The sequence below is a fragment of the Lynx canadensis genome, chromosome F1, assembly GCF_007474595.2.
Source record: "Lynx canadensis isolate LIC74 chromosome F1, mLynCan4.pri.v2, whole genome shotgun sequence".
In the NCBI taxonomy this organism is placed as follows: domain Eukaryota; kingdom Metazoa; phylum Chordata; class Mammalia; order Carnivora; family Felidae; genus Lynx; species Lynx canadensis.
Window position 1 is genome coordinate 17,655,974 of NC_044319.2, and position 14,181 is coordinate 17,670,154.

At 39.6% G+C, this 14,181-nt stretch overlaps 1 protein-coding gene and 1 long non-coding RNA gene across 7 annotated transcripts in view; both read right to left on the reverse strand.

The window, feature by feature from the left end:
• Window positions 1-223: 223 nt before the first annotated feature.
• On the reverse strand, window positions 224-2,374 carry LOC115504674. The gene is made up of 2 exons (XR_003965752.1): window positions 1,981-2,374; window positions 224-515 (listed from the first exon to the last, which is right to left on the reverse strand). It is a non-coding gene; the product is annotated as an uncharacterized LOC115504674 (long non-coding RNA).
• A 5,755-nt stretch (window positions 2,375-8,129) lies between these two features.
• The window catches only part of COP1 (COP1 E3 ubiquitin ligase), a 281,667-nt gene continuing 275,615 nt past the window's right edge, over window positions 8,130-14,181 (reverse strand). For 5 of the 6 annotated variants that reach the window (XM_030301693.1, XM_030301697.1, XM_030301696.1 and 2 more), the window contains 2 exons: window positions 12,467-12,511; window positions 8,130-10,124 (listed from right to left, as the gene is read on the reverse strand). In XM_030301693.1, coding sequence (XP_030157553.1) covers window positions 10,107-10,124; window positions 12,467-12,511 — 63 coding nt within the window. In that variant the 3' untranslated portion in view covers window positions 8,130-10,106. The remainder of the gene's footprint in view (window positions 10,125-12,466; window positions 12,512-14,181) is intronic. The other variant, XR_003965751.1, reaches the window with a different exon arrangement.

Below are 14,181 nucleotides of genomic sequence, written 5' to 3' on the forward strand. Positions count from 1 at the left end.
GGGAGGGATAAACTGAGGCTGGAGGAGCAGAGAGAAGGGGACAGCAGAGAAAAGGAGGTTTCTGTGAAAAAGCAAATGACTTTAGTTCTCGAATTCCTGAGTTTTGAGATTGGCAAGAGGCCTGTTTAGCTCTTATGAAGACTTAGATGTATCTGAAAAGGACAGAGAAAGAAATTCTGAAAGAAAAAGAAGAAACCTTTCCTCTTGCTTCCGACAGGAAGAATTGGGCCTGTTAGTTTTAATTGGTATTTGCTCTAACAGTGCAAAGATCCCACCTGTTTCCCTCTCCCTCTAAATCAGGGAGTTAGGATCCGATTCTCAAATCCGAGAGGAGTGATTCCATCCAGACCCCTGCCTTCTGGCAGCTGAGTGTCCAAACCACTCAGGACCAGTGACCGCCTCCGATGATCTCCCAGGATGGAGATGTCACACATCTCTGTTGGTGGCGCCTTTCACTGTTTTAGCAACCTGATAGGTTCAGAGTTCTTCCATTTGCTTATTTGAAGTTCTTACTCCTATAAATTAATTATCAGATAAAGAATATAATTAATTCACCATCAGATCTAACTGTCTTAACAGGGTCAAGATGTGCACACATGGTCTTCCTTGAAGATCAGTCTCAGCTGTGTCATTGACCATCTTTTTGGTCAGTGCAACTAAACTACAATATGATTCAATATCTCTAGAATGCCACTTAAATCCCACATCCTCCACACAACCCATTTAACACTCCAATCTGCCCTTTAATAATGTTTTAATTATAACATCTGCAGCCATTAATTTAACCTTTCTTTTCTTTTAAAGATTTTATTTTATTCACTTTTTTTTAAAGTAGGCTTCATGCCCCATGTGGGGATCAAACTCCCAACCCCGAGATCAAGAGTCACACACTCTGCCAAAGGAGCCAGCCAGCTCCCCCAACCCCCAAATTAACCTCTCTGAATCTGTCTTCATCGTCTGTTTTAAAAATAATGTTTAGTGCACAGGATTAGGATATTATATAAAAACTATTTCCACATGTGCACATCTTACCCCTAACACTCCACGAAGGGATCATGCTCTGTACTATTTGATGGCTTGCATGATGCCAAGTAGTAAGAACTCAACCTGCTGGGGGTGAGGAAGGAGGATTCCACTGAGATTTTGGCTCCATCTAGGAAAAAAGCTTCCTAACAATTGGAACCAGCCAGTCAAGAATGTCCCGGGACCCAGTGAGCTCTCTCAAAACGTGGAAGTATTTAAGCAGAGACTACCAGAGAGCCTCGTGGTGCTGCTGTATGAGGCTAAGTCCTACACTGAGTAGGGCATTTCATTCACTGCTTGCTTTGCAGAGTGCTGGGGATTAGTCTTTTGACTCTGAGAAGAAGGAAGAAGTAATATACTGAGATTGAGGTCATGAGGCCCGGATTTCTTTTTTTTTTTTTTTTTCCTTTTTTAAGATTTATTTATTTATTTTGAGGGGAAGCGGGGCAGAGGGTGAAAGCAAGAGAATCCCAAGCATTCTCGGTGCTGTCAGCACAGAGCTTGACACGAGGCTTGAACTCCCAACCATGAGATCGTGACCTGAGCCCAAATCAAAAGTCAGATGCTGAACAGACTGAATCACTCAGGTGCCCGAGGCCCAGGTTTCTGTCCAAATTCCTGGCCCTCCTTCTTCACCCTCAAGGAGAGGTGAAACTAATGTCAAAGTTGCCTGGAGAGTCCCAGATAATGGAGAAGCAAGAATGCACAGTTACATAAACAGCTGGTTTCACCAGACTGCTTATCCGCATACACCCAGGAGAAGCCGGGAAAGGGAAAAAGACACATTCCTCCTCTGTGCTGAAGATTTGTTAGAATGCACTTAGACCACCAGAGGGTGGGCAGATGCTGGAAAATGAGAACACTTCCTGGGGGACCGAAACTGGAAAACTGTTTTGGCCTCTGCTTGTGGCTCTATGGATGTGACTGTTTTCCCTGATCACCGTTCCCTTCTCTTACCTGCGGTCCCCATTCCTGGTCCACTCTGGCTGCCTGTGCAGGGCAAGAAGACTGGAAAGGCCCCAGTAGAGGTGATTCTGGTCTTCAGACTGTACTCTAATCTTCTCTAGGGAGAACGTGGTGGGCAAAGAGACATTTCATAAATTCCACGTTGGCTATCTTCCTAAGCTAGCTTTTCGTGGTAGCTGTGACGGTGGCCTTTGGCAGGTCAGCTCTCAGGCAGATGCCGTGTTCAGAGAGCACGAGGGGATAATGCCATTTTGTGGACCCACTGAGCATCCAAAACATCACGTCTAACCTTTCAACCTTTCGTTCTTTGGTTGCTTGCAATTTTTAGATTTTTAGACTTCATTATTCTTCATAATGGAAAAAAAATGAAGAGGAGCAACTAAAATTTTAATATGCATATGCTAATGCTACCCTGTATTCATGGAGCCACTTTTCAATCTCCAAGAGTGCCAGAGGCCTTTCCAGAAAAGATAGATCACTGAAACTGTACCGCAAAGCTTTGCAATTCAATAGCACGGGAACACCATACCCCAGTTCTATGAATAGCACGTTGCCTTTCCCGAGGGAACCACAGGGCTAGTGAGAAGTCTCTCCTGGGATTGGCTGAACAGAATATGGGAAGTAGGAGTGAGGACTGACCAGAGTTTGGCCTTTAAATGCGAAAAATATTGAAAAAAATATAAAGTGCTTACTTACTGGGTTGGCTTTTAACAGTGGTTAACAGTGGAAAAAAACAATTTTCCATCTTTCCAAATTTAACCCCTCCAAATTAGCCAGAGTTCAGGCACTGGCCATAAAATATGTATGAATATTTAAACAGACTCAGTCGTACCAAAAAAAAAAAAAAAAAAAAAAAAAATCAGCTGGGTTCCAAGTCTTCATGTAAGCGCTCTGAACTTGAGAAGCCTTCTTTTATATTCAGAAAAGAAATTTCAATAGCTCAGGATGAAAGAACCAGAAAGGAAAGAAAGAGGAAGAAAAGCCAGCCTTGCAAAATAGCCTGTGCTTTCCCACACTCACTTAGCAGGCTATCATAAGCACAAACCTTTCAAGAGTATTTAGTGAAGGCCATCTCAACCCCAAACCTCTCCCGTCTCTGTGTTCAAGTGGTGTAGCATAGTAGAGATCTTCCTACTCCACTCAAATAATAAAAGGTCTAAAACGTCTCACCGTTTACTGGGCTTTAGCAGAAAAGAGAGTCCCCTGGTTCTCTGAAAACGCACATACACTTCAACACTGCTTGTGTGCACGCCTGTGGAAGTTGCCACACAACTCCACACAAAAAAGCTTTTGGTCATGGGTGTGCCCTCCAAAATGGCTTTCCACGTTCCTGTGCTAGAGACACAGCATTGTGGAAAGAGAAGATCACTGCTGCCGAAGGACTTTTATCCACTAGACGGCAAGCTCAGGAGACATTGCATTTTTCATGCTTCTTCTTCTTTCCTGCCCCTGCTGTATGGTGAACACCCAGAATGGAGGTCAACAAACTACAGCCTGTAAGCCAAATCCAGCACGTGGGCTTTTCTGCATGGCTCATATGCAATGAATAGTTTTCACATTTGCAAATGCCTGAAAAATAATGTTTTAAAAATACTGGGACACATGACAATGAACTGAAATCCAAATTTCAGTGTCCATTCACAAGTGTCATTGGAACCCAGGCACACTCATTTGTTCCCATTTTGTGAACATGTCTAGGGCAGTCTTTATATGCTACAGTGGCAGGGTTCAGTAGTTGTGACAGTAGTTGTGACTATATGGCTCAACAAGCCTAGAATACTCACTATCTGGCCCTTCACAGAAAGAGTCTGCTGCCCCTTAGCCTAGAAAATACTTCAAAATAGGCACTCAAGTTTTTGTTGAAAGAATAGAGCCACCATATACAAGTGGCTATATATACGATCTCCTCTTCTGAGCAACAGTCACGCCCATTGGAGTGAATGGAGTTATTAGGCTGCTATCCCACTGAAGCTCATGCAGAAAAGTTTCTAAGATAAAACGGTCCTTCGGGTCTCGAAAACTAAAGGTGAATCTTTAGGGTATTACTTGTATTTGCCTTGGTTCTTTCTCTTGAAGTTGCTGAAGACTCTTTTTTTATGCGGTTCTTCCAAAAGGCTCCTAAACCTCTGATCACAGATTAGCTCTGATCACAGAGCTCCTAAACCTCTGATCACAGATTGTGTCACCATAGGACACAAGCAGTGCACACGGGCAAATCCCTGAAGTCACCTTCAGGGACATGGCAAACATTTTGCACAAAAATTGGCTCAAGTGAGGGCACCTGGCTGGCTCAGTCAGTAGAGCACATGACTCTTGATCTTGGGGGTGTGAATTCCAGTGCCGCATGGGGTGTAAAGATTACTTAAAAATAAATACAATCTAAAAAAAAAAAACTTGGTTAACCTGGACTCTTCTCACTTTTGGGAACTTTAACTTAGAATTCATGAGAATCCCCACCCAGGTCCAAACCCAAGATCTCTTTCAGAACCTGGGTATTATAGGGAGTTTGCTTCTCAAACCGATCAAGGACAAATGGCGCCCAGAGAACCGAGAACAAATTAAAACCATATACAAATGGAAAGATTTCTTGATTCTCATAGTGAGAAGCTGTGAAGATCCCAGGTGAAAGAAATGAATGACAGGCAGTCTGATATCTGAATAAGGACATATGTAATAAAATCTATTGACAGAGATGAGAGCATGATTCTTAGTAAGTAGAATTTATTATTATTTCTTTTTAATGTAAGTTCCATGCCCAACGTGGGGCTTGACCTCACCACCCTGAGATCAGAGTCGCATGCTGTTCCAACTGAGCCGGCCAGGCGCCCCTCAGCTAGAATTTAGAGATAAATACGGAGTACATAAAGGTTTCCTATCCTTGCAAAACTATACAATTTCTTAGTCAAAGTTGAGACTCACTCAAACGTCCTCTCAACTCCACGTGTGCCTCTTTTTTAAGTGACAGCCAGAACAGATCATTGCGTTATTCTCGGTGTCCTTCTTCAGCGTCAGCTGGCACTCCTGTCTTGTACTTTGTTTTGTATATACTAAATCTATCCTCATGCTTTTTATTTTTGGTAAACTTTTTATTTTAGAACAGTTTTTTTTTTTTTAGATTTACAGAAAAACTGCAAAGAAAACAAGAATTCTCATATATCCTACACTGATTTCCCCTATTATTAACATCTCACATTAGCGTGGGACATTTGTTACAATAATCAATCAATACTCATACATTAATACCATCTAAAGCCCATACTTTATTTCTTAGTTTTTAGGTAATGCCCTTTTCTGTTTCACGATCCCATTCAGTCTGTCACATCACATTTCATCATGTCTCCTCAGCTCCTCATAGCGGAGACAGTTTCTTACTTACCTTGTTTGAGGAGTACTGGTTATTTAGTGGGATGTCCCTCAACAGGATTTACCTAATATTTTTCTCATGTTGGCTGGGGTTGAGTTTGGGGAAGGAAAACCACAGAGTTAAAGTGCCATTTTCATTACAACTTATCAAGAGTACTATCAACATGATATAACTTTTTTTAAATTCTGCTTATTTTTTTGAGAGAGCGCACGAGTGGGGTAGGGGCAGAGAGAGAATCCCAAGCAAGCTCCATGCTGTCAGCACAGAGCCTGATTTGGGGCTTGAACTTACAAACCATGAGATCATGACCTGAGCTGAAACCGAGTCTGACGCTTAACTGACTGAGCCACCCAGGCACCCCAACATGATATAACTTTTGATGTTGATCCTGATCACCTGGCTAAGGTAGTTTGTCAGGCTTCTGCACTGTCAAATTACTTTTTTTCTCTTTCCATACTGTACTCTTAACTATAGAGAACAAATGGTTGGTTACCAGAGGGGAGGGAGGATGGGTGAAATAGGTGAAGGGGACTGAAGAGTGCCTTGTCATGATGAGCACTGCGTAATGTGTAGAACTACTGAATCACTATACTGTACATCTGAGAAAAATATCACACTATATGCTAACTAGAAATTTAAATAAAAACTTTAAAAAGAGACCTACTCAGGGTGCCTGGGCGGTTCAGTTGGGCGGGGGGGCTCAGTCGGTTAAGCATCCGACTCTTGATTTTGGTCAGATCATGATCTCAGCGTCCTGAGATCAAGCCCCATGTTGGGCTCTGTGCTACTAGTGTGGAGAATTCTTGAGATTCTCTCTCTCCCTCTCTCTCTGCCCCTCCACCACTTGCTCTCAAAATAAATAAACATTAAAAAAAAAAAAAAAAACCTGTTTCCTCTGAAACCAAGTCAATCTGCACAGCTCATACTTTAGGATCCTATTCCCTTAAGGGTGGAGTATCTATGGAATTTGGAATTCTGCAAGGGAAATTTCTCACTTCTCTCCATTTGTTTATTCAATAATTTATTTATAGCAGTAAGTACTCATATTTATATTTTAGGTTATAATCTATAATCCTAGTTTATTTTATTGCTCAAATTGTCCTAGCTTTGGTCACTAGTTGGATCAGTTTCTTTGCATCCCCTGGTCTATAATGTTCCTTTGCTGCTTATAGCTGAACTTACTTGCTCTTCAGAATTCAGCTGACTTCCTCCAGGAAAAAAACTCCTGGTACCCACCCCTACTTCCAGCCCTTAGTCTCCCACCACTCAGGTTATATGTTGTTCCTACGTACACCTAAATTTACATCTAAAATTTACATCTGCTATGGTACTTCTACACTACTCTCTCTCCCACTGGACAATCAGCTTTTTGAGGGTAGGGATATTTTATTTTATATGCCTAGTATGTAGTACATAGTGCCTCACACAAAGCAGGATCTCAACAAATACTTCTAGAACAATCACTATGGTTTTCTCTTTAGTCCAAAAATATACGTGCGTCTCATATAAACCAGAAGCCACAGAGGAACTGGAAACTAACCACTCTGGGAAGAACTACAAGGTGTTACTGCTGTGTTTAATGTCAGTCATATAATACAATAGGCTCCAGATCTAAGTTAACAGTTTCTCATGTCTCATTTCTGAATAAGCAGACTTTTCCTATAAACATTTTGAGGAATTATATTAAGAGCAATGGCCAATGACCTTTATATTTAGAGCCAAGGCTAGGTACCTTCTAGTTCTGAGATTAGAGAAGTGGTGTTCCCAAAACAGCACACGGGCGTTTTAGCCATGAGGTTCCCAAGAGCCACAACCTGTGGTTGATTGCATAACCACTAAAGAAATCTATTTGCTGAGTTGTATTCTTTGTTGCCACAAATTATTATGAGAAAGTGACTTTAAAAATTAATCAAGAATCTTCTGAGATACAGGAATTAAGACTGTGGTAAACGCCATCTAGCTGAAATAGATTGTTAGGTTGGATCATGCTACGACCCAGAGGAAGCCACCAGTAACTCTTGACTGATCAGATCACCTCCCTAACTGTACTCTAGCTCCCGTCTGTCCACTCATCATAAAGGAAATCATGTCATTGCACTTAACCACCCCCGCCACCCCACCCCCCTCCTTTAACTGCTTCTACAACAAAATTCAAATTCCTAACCATGCCCTAGAAGGCTCCACACACCTACTGGTTTCTTCTACAGCTCTGCAGACTCCTCCTAAGGCTCATCTCTTCCTTGCTTAATGGTCCAGCTGTGCTCATCTTGCTGAAGTCATGGCTCAGTACCAGAAATTTTTTGATGCCTAGTAGCTCAATTGTTTACAAGAATTTTACAATGTTCTTCAATCTTTAATGTTTCTTAAGTATGAGTTGTGTGCCTGAAAATAAAATGAACTATGTCTGAGAAACCCCTACAAATCCACTGAAATATAGATTGAAACATGAAGACCCATATTACTCTTGAGTTAGAAGTTCTTTTGGTGTTAAAAAAAGCTTTTATTATGTTATTTTTCCAAGAAATAGTGCTATAGTTTGACGTTGACATTAAAGTTAGTCTAACTCAAATTTAAAAATGGTTTCTCCCTACTAACAAAAAAAAGTTAAAACACAAATTTAAATAAAGCATTGCTTTTTAAAAATAATAATTTATTTAAAAATTCAGTCCCTTGATAACTAATAAAGGTAACTTATTGCATCCTTCCAAACATATGGAAATTAACATGACCTTACAATGTTGACAGCTTGAAATAAAACATAAAAAGTCAGACCAAATTAAAAACCATAATCTTTTATTTAAATGCATTCAAAGGGGCATTAATTCTTTGCTTCCCAATCTGATTTTCTGGACATATCTTTAAGTGAAGAATCTACTTTTGAATATTCTTTCTACATCTTTGCAAAAGATCATTCATTAATCTTAGAAAGGTTGCCTAACATTGTTCTGGTTGACAGGTGTTAATTTTTCAATGATAGTGACCTTTGCTCTCAAAATTGAGTCCAAAAGCTTATCAGGTGCTTAATTCCCCCAAATTAGTAAGATATAATTGTCTTGAAGTTCTGAAAACTGAAAATTTTCACCTAAGTTTGAGGCAAACTTATTTGGTGGTAGAAACTGTACTGAATAGACATAAGACTATTTTTAGTGTCAATTAATCTCATATAATGTGAACATTCATACATTTTGCTACAGAAATATTAATGTGTTTGATAATAGAGTATTGCTCCAGACTTTGTTGGATAGTGTCATGTAATATATAGTATAGGTAGACTATTGACTTTTCTAAAATTCAAAAAGTTCTAACTTCCACAATGAATTTGACCGGAAGGATTCAAAATAATGAAATGTGGACCCAACAATTTTGAGTACAAAGATACAGTGAGATACTCTGATTACCCTTATCATTCATATATTTATTCATATGAAGCTTCTCCAAGTGTCTATTTTTATAAACTTTGTGTGGGGTATGAATTCTGTTTATATCTTTTTCTAAAAATTGTTCACACTTTTAAAGTAGCTCAAACAGAAAACTTCACATTACTTTTGCTTGACCTGCTATTCAAACTACTAACTTCTTCCTTTTTACAAATTGAAAACAGCATGAAATTAACTAGATGGTCTCAGATATTCTATGGTTTGGAAATTTGGGTAATAGGGCTTCAAATTCTTTCCCTGCTAGGTCTGTGGCTGCTTTCTTGCTACAATGGCAGAGCTGCGCGATTATGATGGAGACGACGTGATCTGCAAAGCCTAAAATATTTCCTACCTGGCCCCCTTTACAGTAAGTTTGTTGACCCCCTGCTCAAAGTCACTGCTCAGTCAAGGATGGTACTAACACCTAAGACTATGACTATCTGATAGCTATGATTTTACAATTAAGTTGGTTTTTCTGCATTTAGGGCTGATGGTATGTATAGGTAACATTTCAAAGGCAAAGACAGAAGTAGCTGCCATAGACGGACACCCCCTTTCTGGTTTTTTTTTTAAATTAATTTATTTACTTAAGTAATCTCTGCACCCAGTGTGGAACTCAAACTCAAGACCCCGAGATCAAGAGTCACATGCTCTACTGACTGAGCCTGCCCCATTCCCTTTCTAATCTGAATGTAGTCTCAACCGGTCAAAATTTAGATTCTTGGCCAGATCTAGAAAGACTGAAGTATGTACTTGCTGATGATATAAATCCGGTCAGAGAACAAGGAAAGGAATTCATAAGGTAAAGTTATTAATCTTCCCACCTACTACACACATTAAATTCACTGGAAAGAATCCATATACTTTCCATTTATGTTGATATGCAGAATTCCTGAAAGGCTGAGAAATATGGACCTTACAAATTATTCACTGGTACATTATTCTATACTTCATGTGTGTTACTTGAAAAGATGATCTCTTCCCGTCTTTGACAAAGACTTTCCCAGCTCAACTGTGGCTCAATAAACTTTTATTATTTTTTGTTATTTATTTTTATTCAAAAGAATTTGTTTCCCTATCACAAAAATTAGATAACCACACCACCAACAGCAGCAAAGTCCATAGAGTTACATTGATGGTGGAGAGTTCACTGGGTATTCCCAATGTCCCAAATGGCATGAAGGAGAAAAAATAGGAAAAGAAAAAATATTCAAAACAAATCCAAAACCCATGATGACTTTGGGGAGAGACATCACATGGCAGTTTCTGTCTTCTTTCATTGTCAGCTGCAGATGTATTTCAGCAGGATCAAATACAATTTAACTTGAGTAAACCCTTCATACCAACTCCAGCACCTAATTGGAGGAAAAAAAGGATCAGTTTGATAAAATAATTTTAAAATATGTTAACAGTATAAAGAATCTTTACTGTATTATAAATGGAGAACCAAATCAAGACAACTTTTCCCAACTGCTAAAAATGCTAAGGAATGTGAAGGGATGAGACATTGATCCTTTCTTCCTTTCAGTTCAACAGGAACTCTTTCAGATTAGACACATCTGCAGTCAACTAGGGAGCCTTCCAAGTGAACTACATAAAACATACAGATAAATGAACTTACTCCTGCACAGCATGGATGTAATGTTTTTGAAATTTATGTTGGTATCTTTCCACATTCTTAAGAAACTTTTAAATACCGCTTCTAAGGATTTTCATCTATTTCTCTCTTCTACTGACTCACAGCTTATAGTGATCAAGGTATACAGAACCTAAAATCTTGCCTTTTCCCATTGCTTCATTCATTTTCCAGTCAATCAGTGATGTCAAGATAATGTGTTAGTTATTCAAGTCCTATCTTATCATACAAGAAAGCTGTGATACTGCTAAAACTGAAAATAATAAGCAGCAGCAGCAGCAGCAATGATCAGTTTTAAAAACAGTTGAAGAAATGTCTAAGAAGGGGCAATTATAAGCCACGGTCAAAAAGATTACGTTAGATGGAGAATGCAGTTCTAGGTGGCAAAGAATTAAAGGAATAACTCTCCCTTCCTGCTGTGCGAAGGCTTAAATTACACCTGTTTCCATGATGCTTTTTGTCTTTGTATTTGGCAAGCAGGCTATTTAACAAGAGGTTAATGCTCTTGAACAAAATCTGAGATTTGTCACCGAGATTCTCTAAGTACATGTGTAGCTTTGAGCTTTCTGCAGATATGTTAGCAATCGCAATTGCCTCAAAGGCCAAACTGGTTGAAGACTAAGGTGCAGCTTTTTCAATCCATGCCTTGCCATGAGAGTAACATAAGGAGCAACTGAGAGACTATGGAGAACCACTTAAAACAGAGATTCCAAGACCTTTTACCATCTTGTTTGAGATTCCAGAACATACCACTGATCAGTTCAAAACCCTGGCTTTCATTTAAGCTGTCCATGGCTCTCTGGTGAGGCTTTCCAAATAGAGAAACTAGCTGTTTAAGGAGTGCACCACGCAAATTAGACTGCGCAGCTAACAGTGCAGTTCTGAGTCTGCTCAGTTCACCTCCACAGGACAATGTGTGAGGCTTGGATTGGCTCTCTTGGTGGCCAGGTCATTCTGCACTCAGGAGGAGAGGGAGGAAGCCACGGCAGAATGAAGGCTAAGTGGCAGAAGAAACTTATACCTGTTATTTTTAAAAGATCACTTCCTGAGATTTCTAGATCAGCAGAGAATATGTAGAAAGCACTGGCAGCCATAGAATTAGTGCTAATCAAACCCATGTACGAAAACCCTCTTCCAAACTGGTGTTTTGTTTAACAAGTTCACTGTTTAGCTCAGGATTGCCCGCATGCCAAGTATCAAATAGTATAATCAGAGAACATTGCTTCCTTGAGCTCCTAACTACAAAGAAAAGCATGTGGAAAGCTATGTATACCTTTGTGACTGAGACTGTGTGCAAAGAGACATTTAAATTTCCAAATTACACTAATGAAATGATCACATGATCACTTTTCAGTGGAACACTGAAATACCTTTTCTTCCCTTCGCGACTGAGGACAACCCTACTTGTCAGGAAAGAAAAGGAAGACAAACATGAGGAAGAGAAGACTAAAATGTGACCAGATTTTTAAACCTGGTGAAAGTCTCAGCGTCCCTTGCTGTATCTTGGACTTATAGCTGTACCTGCATAATAGAAACAACGGTGCATGGCCCACAGTGAATATTTAATAGTGTGCATCTGTTTTTCACTGTGACCAGCTATCAATCCATTCAGCATTCATATAACCTCTAACAAGTCTTTTTTTCTTTTTTTTAATATATATATTTTTAACGTTTATTCACTTTTTGAGAGACAGAGACAGAGTGCGAGCAGGGCAGAGGCAGAGAGAGGGAGACACAGAATCCAAAGCAGGCTCCAGGCTCTGAGCTGTCAGCACAGAGCCTGACGCAGGGCCCGAACTCACGAACCGTGAGACCATGACCCGAGCCAAAGTCGGCCGCTTAACTGACTGAACCACCCAGGCGCCCCTAACAAGTCTTTTCCATAGTTGCAAGCTACCTATTCCTTTGCCTTTCAACCAAAGCCATTTCAAACAAAGCCAGACCCATGACTTGGAATGATCTCTAAGGCTTAGTACAACTCCATATTTCTGTATTATAGCTATAGTCTGTTAGTCTAAGAATGGATCTGAGTTTGAAATAAAGATGTATAAGGTAGCTTACCTTAATTGTACCCTGACTGTTAGCAGCAATCAGCACATTGGACTCCTAGAAAAGAAGAAGAACTTTTAGAGTACAGAGAAGGATTTCCTGGAGGGCAGTACAAGAGAGTAATTTCCTCTTCATCTTTCTTTCTTCACTTCCCCCTGAGACACCAATAGAATCTGAAGTGAATAACCAACTTTAACATGTTTTAACTATGAATTTTAAACACAAAATCCCATCTTTTAAGGATTAAGTTTGAATAAAAAAATAAAATTGGAAGCAGAGTAGGAAACTTTCAAATGTAAAGAAAACAAAGAGAAAAACAGATTGCACTGGAAGAGAGGCCAAGAGAAACAAAGACTGAAATACAACAAAAAATGATAATAATTTGAGAAAAACAAAGTGCATAATCCTTTCCATGGAAAACTCTCCTTTCACATAGAATACCAGTAATTGATGTAAATGCTGGTCAACATCTCTGGCAGAAATTTCTATGGAGGGTTATTTCATATCAGGAAAACAGCAAAAAAAGGTGAATATTCATCTGTCAGAAGAAAGGCCATCTTCCCTTTTAATTCTTCAATCATTCAGTAGATGCTTTTTTTAAAATTTTTTTTAAGTTTTATTTATTTTGAAAGAGAGAGAACAAGTGGGGGAGGGGCAGGAGAGAGAAGGAGCTAGAATCCCAAGAAGGCTCTGAGCCATCAGCACAGAGCCCAATGTGGGGCTTGAACTCACGAACTGTGAAGTCATGACCTGAGCCGAAACCAAGAGTCAGATGCTTAACCAACTGAGCCACCCAGGTGCCCCAGTACATGCATTTTTAATAACTTTGGTGATTACTTTAGTAGAATTTATGTGGTAATGTATTTTTTTATATTGTAAGTCTTAGGAGAGAAAAAACATTTCTCTGAAGGTAGGAAGAGTAGGAAAAGGAATGGACAAGACTGAGTTTACTAGAGAGAATCTCATTAAGTAAGAAGAGTTGGGACATGCCTCCTACTGGAAACAGAGAGTTTAGTAGGGCTCTAGAACTTGGAAGTGTATAGAAGTCTTTTTGCTTTTCAGAGTAGGCTGCTAAAAGGAGGCAAACAGACTCAAAACTGACACAGAGGCCACATGGCTAATGGAAAGACCAAGTCCAAATAGTATCTATGAGAAACAAATAAAGTGGTCAAACCTCAATGAAAGACAGGCTCTGCCAGATATCCTACAGGCTTCATGACAAGGTGACAAAGAGAAGAAAGAAATTGATTTGTATGCTGGGAACGTTACTTTAGCCAATAGGAGTTAAACTTTAGTTTCTTTGACAGATGAAATCTGTGCTCTATAAACTTACACATTTCTATTTTTTAACTTTTGCTTTGATTCCAGGTAAAGCTACTCTTGAAAAATGCTCGTCTTGTTGCTACTGGTGTAAGAGAAAATAAATTCTTCCACTATGCCCAAAATTTTGGGGATCAGAATATTCCTTGGATGGAACAGCCATCAACAGTCATAGCTGTATGAAGAAGTGATAAAGACATGTTTTCTCTGGGGTTCAGCATGGGAAATGCTGATGATAGGGTTCAGGGCACACAACCCCAAAATATGGCACCTTGTCCTATCTGAATATTTTAAGCTGAAAGAGTTTGAGAAAACAGCAGAAGCAGGAAAGTCTCTTTGGTCTCCCACTCACTTCACCCCTCTTTCCTGAAACAAGTCATAAAACCCTCATGCGAGAGGCCCTCCCT